The 17,260-nt window shown below is 37.4% G+C and overlaps 2 protein-coding genes across 3 annotated transcripts in view; one reads left to right on the top strand and one right to left on the bottom strand.

Moving 5' to 3' along the window:
• The window catches only part of LOC128226841 (uncharacterized), a 39,788-nt gene that overhangs the window by 20,704 nt on the left and 1,824 nt on the right, over window positions 1-17,260 (bottom strand). For both annotated transcript variants that reach the window (XM_052936918.1, XM_052936919.1), the window contains exons 2-6: window positions 7,516-8,459; window positions 7,152-7,265; window positions 3,720-3,877; window positions 2,701-2,854; window positions 439-577 (exon numbers count right to left, since the gene is read on the bottom strand). In XM_052936918.1, coding sequence (XP_052792878.1) covers window positions 439-577; window positions 2,701-2,854; window positions 3,720-3,877; window positions 7,152-7,265; window positions 7,516-8,448 — 1,498 coding nt within the window. In that variant the 5' untranslated portion in view covers window positions 8,449-8,459. The remainder of the gene's footprint in view (window positions 1-438; window positions 578-2,700; window positions 2,855-3,719; window positions 3,878-7,151; window positions 7,266-7,515; window positions 8,460-17,260) is intronic.
• On the top strand, window positions 11,564-11,965 carry LOC128226843 (uncharacterized). Its single transcript, XM_052936920.1, has one exon. The coding sequence runs from the start codon at window positions 11,564-11,566 to the stop codon at window positions 11,963-11,965; it is 402 nt and encodes a 133-aa protein (XP_052792880.1).

Genomic DNA, 17,260 nt, shown 5'->3' with positions numbered 1-17,260 from the left:
AAAAACACACAACAGGCACCTTAAATATGCCCCGCATTCAAATTGTCGGAAACTGCTTCTCATCACAAGCTAATCAGAACAATGTAAGTACCCTCTTTGCGCCCCTATTAGATACACTATATGTGACGTCACACATGTAAGAAATATATCGACAATAGCAGCTTGAGCTGTAGTTATATAAAATGTGAACAATTTTAGTAGATATTTAAACACGTATAAATAATTCAATAAAAACGTTAAAAAAATGTCGGAAACTGCTTCTCAACCAGTAATATAATTGATTTGATGCAACAAAATTTACATGAAATCGAAAACTGTAAAAAGAAAAAAAAAAATCCCGACCGACCGACCTTTTTTTTTCGCCATGTTACCGGAAACACAGGTGTTTTTTTTGGCTTTATGAAAAATAAAATATTCCTAAACTGCATATAAACTCACCTTCTGACTGTGGCTGGACCGGTATTACATTGCTGGGCAGGAATCCCAGAGCCTTTGCCTGTTGCCTAAAGAACAGTTTGGGAGACACAGGATCAGCCTGGGATCCTTCTAGAACTAAACCATCTTCCCGCTCCATTACCTGGAAAAGAGAACATTCCATTTTCTCATACAAAAATTTGTCCACTAGCATTTATAACAAGATCAAGCTCAGCACACTATATTTTATATTAGTATGTGTTGTTTAACAGTTATCAATTATATTAAAAGTAATAACAATATATTAATTTTTGGTGTTAAAGTGAGTAATGTTGCTCAATGAAATGTGATACTTAAGCGTATTGTACTAACTAGGTTTATTTAAGAAATTGGGGCTATTTCTAGTTTGAAAAAAAAAAAATGTCCATAACTGACCACTTCAGAAGATAAAAAAATCAGCTCAAAACAACATGATATCATACAAGCTCCACTCTTCTGTAAGTTGCCATATAATCAGGAATTCTATGTGTTTCTATAAGGCCACACCAAATTAATGTGGAGCGAGCGACCGAAAAAAAAAAATATATCTTTTTTTGTCAGTTTTCATAAAATCTGACGCGAGCGAAGAGCGAAAAATATATAAAGAAGTAAAGATTGTTCAAAATAATTGCCCTTATACCCATTTTAATGCCATCTTGAACTGAACCTCTGATGGACATTGGGAATACATACTATTTATTCATCCGTGTTTAGTACAAACATTATATGGATAAAGCTAATTTCTTATATAATTAAAACGTACTTTAATAAGACATAATATTCATATGACATAATATTCATAATAATAAATAACACTGCTTTTAGTTAAAAGTTTGAAACGACTTATATAAATCTACCTGAATCAGTTTAACATCATATGCAACTGTATTTAGACATAACTTAGGATTGATTTGGGATTTGTAAAAAAATGATCACTTACACAGGCATCATAAAACATCAGACTCCATATAACATAGACTAAATTTTGTTTTTATTATCACAGGAAATGCAATGACAAGTGCTTATTAAAACAAAAAGAACAAGGGTATTTTTCAGAGTACTTTTTTTTGGTTATTTAGATGTTTTTATGCACCAGCCAATTGTATATGCCCCCCCCCCCCCAAGTCCGGAATAGCGGGGACTTTGACTTCCGCTCTCTCAACACCCGGGTAAAATACCCGACCTGCAGGGACACACTGCTGGTGGTAAAATCCCTGCCAAATGGCCCTGCAACCCCGAATACCTATGTGAGGCCCATTCCCGACTATTTTCAATATGAAGACAAAACCACATTCACTAGGCCCTGCGGGGCCACCTGAAAGGTAAAAACACAGCCCATTGCCTCTGCTGTCCCCGGTTTACCCCTGGAACAAGGGCGAGGGGTGGGCGGGGCAGTGGTTACAATTGAGAAGTGCATTATAATCCCGGTTTATGCTGCAAATAAAAACAAAATATAAGGTGATAAACTTAGGCTTACTTATGTTGAGGTATTTCCAGACAAGTGTTTATATCGCTATTTGTGAAAAGATATTTGTTCAAAACTGTTGTTTTGTCAGAATTTGATCAAAAATGAGCTTGATACATCAATTTGGACCAAACAATGACTCATGTTCCAGTTAAGTTGACCTGTCCGATTTCCATTCAAAACGAGTCACTAATTACGCAATATAATCGCTACCAGTCTTAGATACACATGCTTTATTGCATAATGATTGCTTTAAATAATGCTCCTTTAGTGCATGAGACGATCAACAATGACTTCAAGCATGCTCAAAACATATTTATTGTCAAAAATAAGATTTAATTTCAAAACTTCGAGCCACATTGTTTATACTGGAAGCCGCCATTTTGATTGAATTTATTGAAACCCATGCTAAACAGATCGATATACAGTATAAAAACACTATGCATCGGTAACTTCCCTTTACAAAAACACGAAAACTAGCGTAGAAAAATTATACTCGATTACTTTTAGCCTTTTAATAAATTATTACCTGAAAAAAATCTGCTTGGCTATCAAAATGGAGGTGCACAAAAAAAAAAAAACATTTCAAAAAAATAGGAGCGGTAAATCCGCGGAACGAAATATCTTTTTGGTGTGGCCTAAGTGTATGTCCTAAAATGGTGATAGAGTATGGTGTCTGTCATGCATAGAGGACTATAAATTGGTACATGTATGTGGTCTGTACATACACACAATGGTCGTATACATTACCCACGATGATGAAATAATAACGCAATGCTCACCTTTCCAAAGCTTCTGACTATGAGAGATTCGTCCTTGGGTGTCCTGAGATAGAGAACATCATACTGTCCGAACTTCTGAGGATTTGAGCGCAAAACGTACCAATCGCGACACTGGAGACCTCGCTGACTCAACTTCTTCATTATTGTGGCCTCACTGGTATGCATAATTACTGGTATGTATGATCAGTGATATATATGATTACTGGTATGTATGATCAGTGATATAAATGATTATTGGTATGTATGATCATTGGTATGGTGTTAACTGGTATGTACGATCAGTGATATATATGATCAATTGTATGGATGATCAGTGATATTTATAATTAATTGTATGAATGATCAGTGATGTATATGATTAATTGTATGAATGATCAGTGATATATATGATTGATTGTATGGTTGATCAGTGATGTATATGATTAATTGTATGTATGATCAGTGATATAAATGATTACTGGTATGTATGATCATTGGTATGGTGTTAACTGGTATGTACGATCAGTGATATATATGATTAATTGTATGGATGATCAGTGATGTATATGATTTATTGTTTGGCTGATCAGTGATATATATGATCAATTGTATGGATGATCAGTAATATATAGGATTAATTGTATGGATGATCAGTGATATATATGATTAATTGTATGGTTGATCAGTGATATATATGATTAATTGTATGGATGATCAGTGATATATATGATTAATTGTATGGATGATCACTAGTAGTAGTATGTATGTCTACTGGTATGGAGTTAATATCCAATAAAGCAGAAAACAGAAAATAAAATCCATTGAAATTCATGAAGTGGCTAAAACTGTATTTTTTACTTTTTTGTTGTTATTTTTAAGTTATTGTATTGTTCATGTCAATGGACTATTATAACAGTATTACAGATATAAGATAACTTGGAGGATCATAAACAAAATATATGTTATAAAACATAGATAGTGAACAACAGAAAAAGGATACAAATCATCAAAACAAGTATGCACCATATCCAAGTACTTACCTAACAGGTCCATGTGCACGGACCTGATATTGTTTGTGTATGCGTGGTGACTGCAGGTCGGGGCACAGACTTGTGTAGTAGTTGAACATGAGCAAGCAATATTTCTCAAGGCATGTTACAAATGAGTGGCTCTCCAATCGGTCTTTGAAGTACACTTTCTGTAGAAAGTACAGATAAATGTCAGTGAATATTGACATCAGGCTGTTAAAGTTATAAAGGTCTGCTGTATTCATACCCAGTAGGAAATGGAGGAACAGCTAGTCAGGCCATCACATTCAAATCACATAAACACAATCGTTGATCAAATCAAAATGAAATTCAGCCCTTAAATAACTTCATTTATGAAACAATTTAAAACAATGTGATCGAGTTGTTCTCCGTTATAACAATTTATTTTTACTCAATCCATCAACATCAAGAGCTGTCACAGTATGTGACGAATGCCCCCGAATGTGACATTGACCTATGAACAAGGTCAGTACATGAAAAGTTAAAGATTAAACAAATACATACGGGAAGTTATTTTAAATTGCCTCTGAACATAAAAAAATACCACCCATACCTGACAACCTACATTCTTATGTCCTTATATTCAGCATTTCATTGTGAATAAACACTAAGTGTATCTTTCACCTTAGAGGTAGGGACATGGGTCTTGCACGTGACATGTCATCTTGGTATGTCGAACACATGTGGCAAGTAATTTTAAAATCTGTCCATACAAGAAAAAGTTACAGCCCGGAAATAACAACCAATACTCTGTATCCTTATATGCAGCACTCCATTGTGAATAAACACCTAAGTGTGACCTTGACCTTAGAGGTAGGGACACAATTCTTGCACGCGACACGTTGTCTTGGTATGTCGAACACATGTGGCAAGTTATTTTAAATTCTGTCCATACAAGGGAAAGTTACAGCCCGGACACGACAACCTATACTCTATGTCCTTATATGCAGCATTCCATTGTGAATAAACACCTAAGTGTGACCTTGACCTTGGAGGTAGGGACACGGGTCTTGCTCCCGACACATCGTCTTGGTAATTCAACACATGTGCCAAGTTATTTTTTAATCTGTCCATACAAGGGAAAGTTACAGCCCGGACACGACAACCTATACTCTATGTCCTTATATGCAGCATTCCATTGTGAATAAACACTAAGTGTGACCTTGACCTAAGAAATAGGGACACGGATCTTGCACGCGACACGTCGTCTTGGTATGCCAAATATGTGGCAAGTTATTTTAAAATCTGTCCATACAAGAGAAAGTAACAGCCCGGACACGAAAACCTATACTCTATGTCATTATATGCAGCAACCCATTGTGAATAAACACCTAAGTGTGACCTTGACCTTAGAGGTAGGGACACGGTTCTTGCACGCGACACGTCGTCTTGGTATGTTGAACACATGTGGCAAGTTATTGTAAAATCTGTCCATACAAGGGAAAGTTACAGCCCGGACACGACAACCTATACTCTATGTCATTATATGCAGCATTCCATTGTGAATAAACACTAAGTGTGACCTTGACCTAAGAGATAGGGACACGGGTCTTGCACGCGACACGTCGTCTTGGTATGCCGAACACATGTTGCAAGTGATTTTAAAATCTGTCCGTACAAGGGAAAGTTACAGCCCGGACACGACAACCTATACTCTATGTCCTTATTGCAGCATTCCAATGTGAATAAACACCTAAGTGTGACCTTGACCTTAGAGGTAGGGATACGGTTCTTGCACGCGACATGTTGTCTTGGTATGCCGAACACATGTGGCAAGTTATTTTAAAATCTGTCCATAATATTCTGAGTTATTGAGTCGGACGGATGGTCAGACGGACTTTCATCCTTTGTCACAAAAGCAAGGGCCATTATTCCACCCATTGTCAATGAATGTGCCTTAAAATAAACAGTTGCACAACATCACATGCTGAGGTTTGATGGCTGTATAATACTGTTTAATACCTTAATATCATATTTTTCCCTATAGTCAGTTAGAACTAAAGATATTAACTAACAGGAGATGTTAAACAATTCAGAGTCCAGTTAAAACAATTATGCAATTACTGATATATGCCTATAATTAAGAAGAGCTATCATAATCTATAAGCATATGCCAGCCCGAATGATGACTGACGTCAAGTGTGGAGGAGTGATGCTGTAAGCGGTAAGAAGTTAGGTCTTGCATGTGACACGTCATCTTAATGTACCAATTTACCAAACATACATGCATAGTAATTTTCAAATATCTCCTGGCATGACAGAGTAACCGCCCAAACAGGACCAAATAAACTCTATATATGTGCATATCTGCAGCATTCCATAATGGTTAAACTCTTAGTATGACCCTTGAACTTGAGATAGGGTCGTAGGTCTTGTATGCAATACAATGTCTGTATGTACAGAACACATGTCCCAATTTAAGGACCATTACTCTGCTTGGTACAGATAAATAAAATCCCCAGATGAACAACTTCATTTGCTGGTTAACATTTCTCTGAAATTTCAGTGTTTTGACTCTGGTTCATAAACTTTTGGTGATACACAAGACTCAGGATTCCTTACTCAGGCTTTCAAGTGACCAATAACAAAAAAATTGGGATAAAAGTAGGAAGATATTTTTAAAAAAGAAGGGTAAAATAGGGATATTAAGAGCAAAAAGTAGGGACAGTAGAGTTTTTTCCTGACCTTTATTTCATAATTTGATGCAAATATTTAAAATGATTAAAAAACCTATTCATCAATTGTGATGTACATGTAGTAAGCTTTGCCTACAAACCAATGCTTCAAGAGGAATTCAGCCACAGGATGAGGAGAAGAACCTCTCATCATAGAACCCCACTTGCAGCACTGGAGACCAACTGCATCAACTAATCCTACCGAAATACTAGAAGTGGCTTCTTAATTAAAATCAAGGTTTAGACTACGTATTTTAATCAATGCATCTAGTTAAAACTTTTCTATTATTTCTCGAAATATTTTTACCAAAAAGTAAGGATAGTAGGGCTTTTTCAAGAAAAAGAATGGAAAAGTAGAAACCTAAAAAAAATAGGGAAAAGTAGGAAAAGAAGGGCTGCTAGCTCTATAGGCAATTTCTTAGCTAAGTGACAACTCGGCACCTACTTAATGCAGCTCCACACTGAACCCCAGGTGCACAACATAACATGCTTGGTAAAATGCCTTTAAAGTTTTGTGACTGGTTTCCAAACTTTTGCGGATACCCCGGACACAATTTTGCATGCTCTATAGCCTATTTTTTAACAACCGGTAAGTAAAGGGCCATAACTCTGTACAGGATGCACACACACATCAGATTTTGTAATGAACGGACAGACAGACAAGGGCAAATGCATATGCCCCTAAAGAGTATAGCATAAAAAACATATATTTTATCACTTAGCATTCCAATTATGAACAATATGTTACCTCGTATTGGGCCTGTGCTATAATTTGCACTTCAAACCAGTCCATTCCTTCAAATGTTAACTGCTGCAATTTAACCTCATAAATTTTCTGCAGAAAAATCTCACAGGAAGGTTTCTGGAAAATACAGAGCATTATAGTAAGCATTCCGATTGGTGACTAAATCAAATACGAGACCTAAGAATACTATAAACTACTGTTTTTATTATATATTTTCAAAATTTTGTCGAGGATATCAAAATCAATATCTTTCAGAGGAAATCTCAGAGTAACTAATCTTTACAGGCAGGATTCTCCAATATAAATAACTTCACAGAACTGAAAAAAGGTCCACCAATATTGAATGAAGTTTCAATTCAAAACTCACCCCAGAAATGATTTTCAGCTTTGAGGAGTCCCCATTCAAATTTATCGACAGCGATACTGCTGAAGAACTTTTCATCCTCAGTTCATTCGTATATTGTGTGTGGCCAGAAGTGTCACCTTCCTGCACTTGAATGTTTTCTAAATCCAGTTGATATGCGGAATAGGATTCTTCATAAAAGTCCTTGTCGCTCTGCAGTATGTGTTTTAAGAGTGATCGCATCAAGATGTCCGCAGGGTAACTGCCATATTTATCCTGATAGTATTTTACTTTATTTGGAATGCTACCTTCTAGAAATCTCTTGTCAATAAAATTTCTAGTTAGAGCAGGCGGAAAAAAGTCTTTCAAGCTGATGCTTCTAAAGAAGTTTTCCACATTTTCTTCTGTCCCTGTATTTTGTGCAGAAATCCGCATCATTATCCAGATGACATAGGCCCCAACACCGCGCGAGTACTTGTCATTTTCCTGACCCTTTAGGTACTTGAGGTCACCGTGCACATAGTCGTATTTTACTTGATAAAACAGATACTGCAAACAAGCATTGTACTGACTCAACATATCTCGACATTTCTCTTTTACAGGTACAAATCTCATTCTAAAACACAACTTTTTTTCTCCCAGATCAGGCAACTCACCAGGTGCAAGCCAAGTGTATCTACCATCCTGACTGTTATCAAAAGCCAGACCAAAACAGTCAACCACTGCTGGTGCTATCCCTTGGGTTTCAGCCAATGCTAGACAAACCTCCTCACAAGTGCTGCAGCCACTAACTCGCTCAAAGCTTAGCTCCCTTTTTTCCCCATACACACCAACATGAACCCCCTGAGAGAGGGACAGCATCGTAAACCCTGATCCACTGGACATCTCAGCATAGCTCACTTGCTGACTGACCTCAGAGTTGCCGCCAAACCACTTCAGCTTCATCTTTCTCTGCATCTACCATCAACCTACAAATGAAAATATAAACATGAACATCTACCCATGAACATCTATCCATTTAATAAACATGTACCCAGGGATTTGTCCGTATGAACAATTTTATGTTAACATTCACCAAAATTCACCATTTTACAATAATTATTTTAGTATAGCTATAAGGGTGCAGTATTGTTGGGTACAGTAATGTAACAAGGGTGCTTGAGGATTTGAGTGATGTAGTTAGGGTGCAGTCTTGTGGGTTTGAGTGATGTAGTTAGGGCGCAGTATTGTGGGTTTGAGTGATGTAGTTAGGGTGCAGTCTTGTGGGTTTGAGTCATGTAGTTTGGGTGCAGTCTAGTGGGTTTGAGTCATGTAGTTAGGGTGCAGTATTGTGGGTTTGAGTCATGTAGTTAGGGTGCAGTCTTAGCCGAAGATGAATGACAGCAGCTGGGCTCAATTCGATGAGGACTTAAACCTTATTCTACAGTCAGCACTGACAGGGGCAGTCAAGAAGAAGTTGCCTGCACTACCTACACTTACCTATGCCCTAGGAAAGGAGAGATTTGGGCTAGAGAAGAAACCCGATCTCCCCAAAAAGCCACTTACTCCAAACAGGAGACTCTGCGAAATAAAGAAGGTCAGAGCAGAATTGCGGTCGCTGAGGAAGAGGTATAGGTGCTCAAGTGATGCAGAGAAAGAAGGTATTGTGCAGCTCAGGGAACAGTTAAGAGCAAGGTTGAAGGCACTAACCAATGCAGAAAGGCTGAGGTGTAAAAGAAGGGATAGGCAAAGAAGAGACGGCCTTTACCTCAAACCCTTACAAATACACGAGGAGTTTGTTGAGCGAGGAGAAGTCTGGAAAGCTCGAAAGTAGCCAGGATGAGGTTGAACAGCACCTTAGGGAAACCCATTATGATCCACACCGAAGCGAAACCCTGGGAGAATGTGATAGAATTCAACCAATGGAAGAGCCATTCACCCCATTGAATATGAATGAACCAACATGGAAAGAGGTTAATGATGTGGTGAAAAAGACACGTTCATGCTCAGCTCCAGGTCCAAGTGGCATCCCATACAAGGTTTACAAGAAATGCCCAAAGCTTTTACAGACACTGTGGTTTCTCTTGCGTGTAGTGTGGAGGAAAGGAACAATTCCAGAGTGCTGGCAACTGGCCAAGGGCTGTATGGTCCCAAGTAAGAAGAACTCCAAAACTGTCAAGCAATTCCGAACCATCTCATTGCTGAGTGTTGAAGGCAAGATATTTTTCTCCATTCTGGCCAAGCAAATGACAACCTACATGATAGGAAATGGATATGTAGATACCTCCGTCCAAAAGGGAGGAATTCCCGGATTTTCGGGATGCGTAGAACACACCAGCGCACTCACACAACTGCTACATGAGGCAAGGATGAACCAGAAGCATCTCACAGTAGTATGACTCGACCTAGCAAATGCCTACGGCTCCATACCCCACCAGCTAATCAAGGTCGCACTACATCATTACCATATACCAGACAAGGCTAGCAATTTGATCATGAGCTACTTCAGCAACATCAACCTGAGGTTCTCATGTGGCAACTTGACAACAAACTGGTTACCACTTGAGAAAGGAATTGTAACAGGATGCACCATCTCTGTCATTTTATTTGTCATGGGCATGAACATGATTATCAAAGCAGCAGAGAGGGAATCAAGAGGCCCACTTACAAATACAGTAAAACTGCAATCGCTCGAGGTCGCCAGGGACCGAGCCAAAACCTCGAGGGAACCGATGTTTCGAACGACCCGATTTTCAATTTTCCAGTTTGATATGAAATATCTTTCAGTGCATTTTAAGTTTGAAGTCGTCAAACAGACTGTTTACTAAGACACCGATTATGTGTTGCGTTGTGGAAATCGCTAATATGTTCAAAGTTTGTCTTAAACTAAATGTAAAACGCAAAAGAAAAAACAATAAATGAATAAATAGAAATGTTTATTTTAACAAAAAAGCACATTTTCGTAACAAGCAACATTTGTATCACAGTACATATTGTGGCATTAGTCAGATTTAAGTTTCGCAAAATCAAGGATTGTTGATTGGCGCATCTTGTGACAAGATGTCGGTTTCGCGAAACTGTTCAATCCGATGTTGAATTGATATGGTAGTGTTTTATTCATATTTTTATAACTCATTTAAATTTCTCACAATTAACTTCTTATCAATAACTTCTCATAATTATCATCTCAAATGCCCATATCAACTAATATGGGTCATGCGTTAACAATGAAAAACGGTTTTTCACCCCTTATCAAATTGCCTTTCAACTGTCATTGCAATTTTTACAACTTGCGAAAATTTTAACACCTAGCATATGTTTGTTTATTTTGGAACACGCGTTCGGGAAAAAGTGTGAAATTATGTCCTCGAGGGAGCCATAAGGTTTTGTGCACTTTGTGTACTTGGGACCGAGGATATTGCTCGACTGCTCGACATAATTAGGTTTCGAGGCAGCGTGGGTATATTTTATATGAAAATAGAAGGAAAAAAGTTCGGGACCAAGCTCCGACCTCGAGGGAACGCCGGTTCTCGAGCGACAGCTTGTTCGAGGGAACGCAGTTTCACTGTACTGGGATCCGGCTCCTATCAAATAGGGGATTCATGGATGACATGACAGTTACCACAGAAACCCATATCCAGGCGAGATGGATCCTCAAAGCACTTGATGAAACTGTGTCTTGGGCAAGAATGCTATTCAAACCAGTCAAGTCAAGGTGTCTGGTAGTAAGGAAAGTGAAGGTGACTGACAAGTTCAAGCTGGACATACAAGATGAGGAAATCCCTTCACTTGTCAACAACCCGATCAAGTGTTTAGGGAAGTGGTTTGATTCCACACTAAAGGACACCCGCAGCCAAGACAGGCTAAAACAGCAGATTGAAGAGGGGCTGAGGAGGATTGACAAGTCCGAACTCCCGGGAAAGTTCAAGGCATGGATCTTCCAGCATGGTATCTTGCCTAGACTCATTTTAGGAGAAAAAAGAGACCTTTGAAACAGACAGGCCCCCAGTTAATCAGCTTTGTAAGACAAGGGGAGAAGAAGCCGACAACAACAGTGTGTAGCTGCATCCTACAAGAATCGCAAAACTGGGGCATGTTGGTAGACCTGGGGAAAAAGTTGAAGTTTCCAGAGGAAGTGGCCCATACCACCCTTCGGCCAGACATAGTACTTTGGTCCAGGTCTCCAAAGCTGGTTGTACTGGTAGAGCTAACAGTACCCTGGGAAGAGATATGTGAGGAGGCATACAAACTGAAGAAGGGAAAATACCAAGACTTGGTAGACACATGTAGAGAGAGGGGTTGGAAGACGTGGCTCTTCCCAGTGGAAGTTGGATGCAGAGGCTTTCCATCACAGTCAGCGTGGAAAATGCTGGGAGCTGTGGGCATCAAGGGACGAGTCAGGAAGACCGCCGTCCACGCTCTTGGGAGAGCTGCAGAGAGGGCGTCCAGTTGGCTCTGGCTACGACGCAGCAAACCGACTTGGAAGCCAACATAGATGAGGTAGTGACTGATCACCACTACTGCCCCGCCATCTAGAGGGTGTACCGAGATAAGGGGCGAAACACCCAGTGACAGATGGGCACTCGGCTGAGGACGTCTATGTTCAGCAGTAAAGCTGTATCTTCACAACATAGATGCTCATGTTAAAATCATGCATATATTATAATAATAATAATAATAATAATAATATGTGTATTTTTTATTTAACCGTGCAGTGTTAAATACTGTGGAGTTACAGTTGAAGAATATATTTTCATTGGTGTGAATCAGTTGACTAGTGGCATTTAGGGAGTAAAATGAATATCCAAATGTTAAAAAAAGTTCCTTAAACGTGCATTATGCACCAGATTATGCACCAATTCAATTGTAACCATGGCCCCCGAGGTCCTTGGGTAAATAGGGGATAATGAGAGAAATGGGCCGTGTTTTTACCTTCCAGGTGGCCCCGCAGTGCCTAATGAATGCGGTGGTTTTGTTTTTGCGCCGAAAATAGTGGGGAAAGGGCCTTACCTCAAAGTGCAGGGGAATTTGGCGGGGATTTGACCAGTACTTTCTCTCCGCAGGGCGGGGATTTTAAATACCAAGGATTGCCTGGACCGAAAGTCAAAGTCCCCGCTATTCTCCGGACCTGGGAGGAGTGGGCGTAGTTACAATTGACTGGTGCATTATTGTGGCTACTTGTGAAAATGACATCTTGTTTTGACTTTATTATACAGATCTATTATATAACAGGCATTATGGAGTACAAAACAAGTGTGCACAACTTCAAAACATACATTCTATAATTTTTCCCGAAAAAAGAAAAAAATACGGAAAATCCATCTTATTTTTATTTATTTTTCTCGATGCTCATTTTTGGACATCTTTTCTTAATTTTATTCCCTCCTCCTGGCACTTATTTTTGAAAAATTTCCCTTAAAACGAAAAATAAAAAAAAACTCTGGCCTAAAGAATAAAGTGTATAATAATTATTTGAATCAATGAACCTAAAAAAAGAACAATAATTACCTTAGAAGTGATTATGTTGAAGACTTAATAAAATTTAAAATCTATTCCCTTGTTACTAAATTTAGAAAGTAGTGGAATCTCCAACAAAAAGGGAGAACATATATCAAGACTTGCTGCCCTTGCTTCGAGAGTGAACTTAACATAACTATCAGATTTTAACAAAATGTATTTATAATGAACTTGTAACCAACGGAGTGAGGCCATTTTTTTCTCCAGGGGCATAATTTGAATTAACATGGTAGATAACCAATAGACAATGTTACACACCAAATATTTAAGCACTATATATAAGCCTCATAGTATTTACCAAAAATAGTTCTGTAATTTTTGTAATTTTTCCTTTAGGTTGCCATGGCAACAAGAGCTCTGCATGGAATGCATTTCTTTGAACAATTTTGAAAAAGCATCAATCAAGGATCACTCCTATGAAGTTTCATTAAAATTGTCAAAGCAGTTTAGGAGAAGATGATGATTATAACCAATTGTTGACACTTTTCCTTTAGGATGCTATGGCAACAAGAGTTCTACATGGAACTCATTTCTTTGAAGCATTTTGAAAAAGCACCAACCAAGGATCATACCCATAAAGTTTCATTAAAATTGTCAAAGCAGTTTCGGAGAAGATGATGATAATAACCAATTGTTGACGCTTTTCCTTTAGGTTGCCATGGCAACCAGAGAACTGCACTGAATTCATTTCTTTGAACAATTTTGAAAAAGAACCAACCAAGGATCATTCCTATGAAGTTCCATCAAAATTGTTAAAGGGGTTTAGGAGAAGATGATGATTATTACCAATTATTGACACTTTTCCTTTACGTTGCCATGGCATCTAGAGTTCTGCATGGAATTCATTTCTCTAAACAATTTTGAAAAAGCACCAACCAAGGATCATTCCTATGAAGTTTCATTAAAATTGTCCAAGTGGTTTAGGAGAAGATGATGATTATAAACAATTGTTGACGCCAATGATGGCTGACGGAAGACAGATGCCGGACATAGACCGATTTGTGCTCAGGTGAGCTAAAAATGGCAGTGTAAGAATTTAGTTTTGGAGCAAAATCTGGCAAAAATAACTTCTTAATTTTTCCATACCTTTTTATTCCTTGTCAATGTAAAATTAGCAACAAAGGCTTAGTAAAAACAAGATTTATAACAAAAATGTACCACTGGTAAATATTCTTTCAGACCAACAAAATATCGGAAGTTGTCGGTCCGAATGGCCAATATTTTTTTTAACACATTTGTGATGTCTGTGGCATGCAACAAAAATATCAATTATACAACTACCGTAAATGACTGGTTACAAGACGATAGGGGATATAAGACTTAGGCATAAAATCCGTGAAAACTTGAGAAAAAACTTTTAATTTATGTTTTGGGTTTTAGGACGCATAGAAAAATATTAATCTTGTCTGCTACCATCGGCCACCATGTTTATTGACAGTGATGAAATTTTTGTTTTTCGTGAAAATGGCGATGGTTATTTTAAACCGTGCAATACTTATACATAGAAAAATATTCTTTCCGACGGTGTGTCGTAAACAATAACCAGTCGAGAATGAAAAGCTTTGCAAAGCAAAAACCTTATATTGTACGTGTTTGTTCTCAAAATGTCAACACCTACAGGAAAGTAAAAAGACTGTGACAAAATTGGAAAAAAAGACTATTATTGCAACAGTTTGTACTATTGGTATGTTAAACTGCTTAAGGGAATTGGAGGTTTTTGCACCTTTCATACCACTGACAAATTGCTTCTTTATATGCATGTTTAATTATTGTTTTATACAAAAAAAATATTGAATAATTTTATTCTTACAATAATGTATATTTAAAATAATAAAAGTTTTACGATACACCGTATCCCGATCTTCAACTGCCGTTTTAACACGTAACTTGATCCGGGTGATGCGAGTGATATCCCTTTCTACATAAATCTAAACAAACTAGTTTATTTTCACAATTTATTTCTCTGAAGAGCCAATTTCGGCCTGAAATCGACCTCAGAAAAAATGTCAAGAGCTTGTTACTGGTTGATAGACGCAGGCATTTTTTTACATCAAAATATATGAGAAAAAAGTGTGTCTAATAACCAGTTATTTAAAGCTGCACTCTCACAGATTTTTACAACTTTTTATTTTTTTTGTCTAGGAAAGAGAACTTTTTTGCGTAAATATCTGCAAAACAATGATATAAGATTGCTGACAAATGAATCAGATCTTAGATTTCCATATTTCTGTTCGAAAGTTAATGTTTTATAGCTTAAACTGTTGCTAACGGTTTAAGGAAAATGCATAAAACATCAATTTTTGAACTTAAATATAAAAAACTGCGATCTAAGTTTTAATCAGCAGTCTTATTTAACTGGTTTTCATGGAATTTCGCAAAAATTGGCTCGTTCCAAGACAAAAAAAAAAAAGTTGTCAAAACGTTCAATCTGTGAGAGTGCAGCTTTAAGGTAGCTTAATAAAATTTTAGTGGTTTTCTAATCATGGAATCTTTAAGGAACATAAAAATTTGGATACTGTGAAATCATTTATGTTCGTTGGACATCAATGTTCGTGGTTTTCATGGGTTTGGTGATCCACGAATTCAAGATCCTATGAAATATAGACCCTTTATTCACTTTTTCAAGTGTCAGTACTTGATTTTTTCTTTAACGAAATATTTAATCCATTATTGATTGCCTACCCAGTGTTTTTAGTTTGCAAAATTCTTAATTAGTATTTATTGGCTTTGCCTACAATGAATCTATATCTTTGACATACATGTGATAATATCTTGGGTCGATTCCAGTACACTTGTCGTAATGTCAACGCACACTAGGGGGGTCTGGGGGCATGCCCCCCCCCCCCCCCCCCCCCCGGATTATTTTTTAAATGGGGAACGTCTGTGGTGCATTCTAGAGCATATCTGGGGCTATTTTAGTCATTTTTAACATCGGGAAAATGTACCCATTTTGACGGCCAAAACGTAGCTTTTACTTGACATGGTTTGTTTTTTTTCTTTTGGTGCTACTGACGCAAGTCGTAGAATCTGCCGGACGTTTGGACATTGTCCACACTACATTAAACACCACTTTTTAATACACACACAAAGCCAATGATAATCCAAGATATGAATAATATACACAACGATAGTTCGAAAAAAAGTTCAAAACACAAAAATTCCTTATGGACGCGTAAGTTGTTTAAAGTTGTTTAAAGTATAACGACGTATCGACTTTGAAATTTGAATGGAATATGGGATGTTTTCCGTGTTTTAATTTTTTTTTTTTACTCATTTTGTCACTTTCTTTGAACTTACCTTCATGCTCGTTTGTCGGTAAAATGTGTGAAAAATATCAATTCATCAATTAAAAGCTATCATTCATAAGACCAAACAAATCCATATGAAAAATTTGCATACAAGAACCCTCCCCGACTCGTTAAGCACAACAATAGGCCAATAGATCAATTATCGGTGATTGACAATGACCTCGACGACTCACGTACCAATTAACGGATTAGTGTCAACATGTCCTGTGTTTTACGACCAGTGTCCCGGACAGGCAAAATAGCTGACTTACATTGGTAAAATTAGGCAACCTTAAAAAATTTCTTGTTTGGAGTAACCCTACCCAGATTTTTTAAGGTGGGTAGGTAGGTAGGTTTTTTTTTTTTTTCTCCAACGACAACTGGATCTTGTGTACAGTACATTCACTACATAACACTAGTTATTCAAGGCATTGTAATAAACTTTTGAACAACAAACATCTTAACTTCTGATCCTTTATTTTTTTAATTTCAAAGAATTTCAATCTACTTAAGACTGACACAGAGATGAACTCAACAAAACAAACTTATGACACTCAAGATAAGCAAACGAAAATGTGAAACAAATTGGTTTACATACAATCATACAATGGCTTTGTGTACTTGTAGTTCACTTGATTTTACATTTTCATTATGTTTTACCAAATAAAATCAATTCTATCGGAATTTTGTGTTAGCTATTTCACAATCATGAAGGTATATTTGCAATAAATAATATTTGCAATGAATAATATTTAAAAACTAGTATGTTAAACTTATGTCTGTTGATGAAATGAGCCTGCCCCAAGGGGTTGTATGCAGTATATATGGCTTAAGTAATTTATTGTCACACAAAACGTAATTTCGTTCGGTACACGTTCGACAAACTTGCAGTCAGCCATGTTTTCGAAACGCTCATTGCGATCAGCGATAAAAACCGAAGCTCTACGAGTGTGTCTACAAATCGAAAAGAACCGAAACAGAAGAAA

Source organism: Mya arenaria, chromosome 3, assembly GCF_026914265.1.
Source record: "Mya arenaria isolate MELC-2E11 chromosome 3, ASM2691426v1".
Classification (NCBI taxonomy): Eukaryota; Metazoa; Mollusca; class Bivalvia; order Myida; family Myidae; genus Mya; species Mya arenaria.
This window is presented reverse-complemented; position numbering and strand designations above follow the sequence as displayed.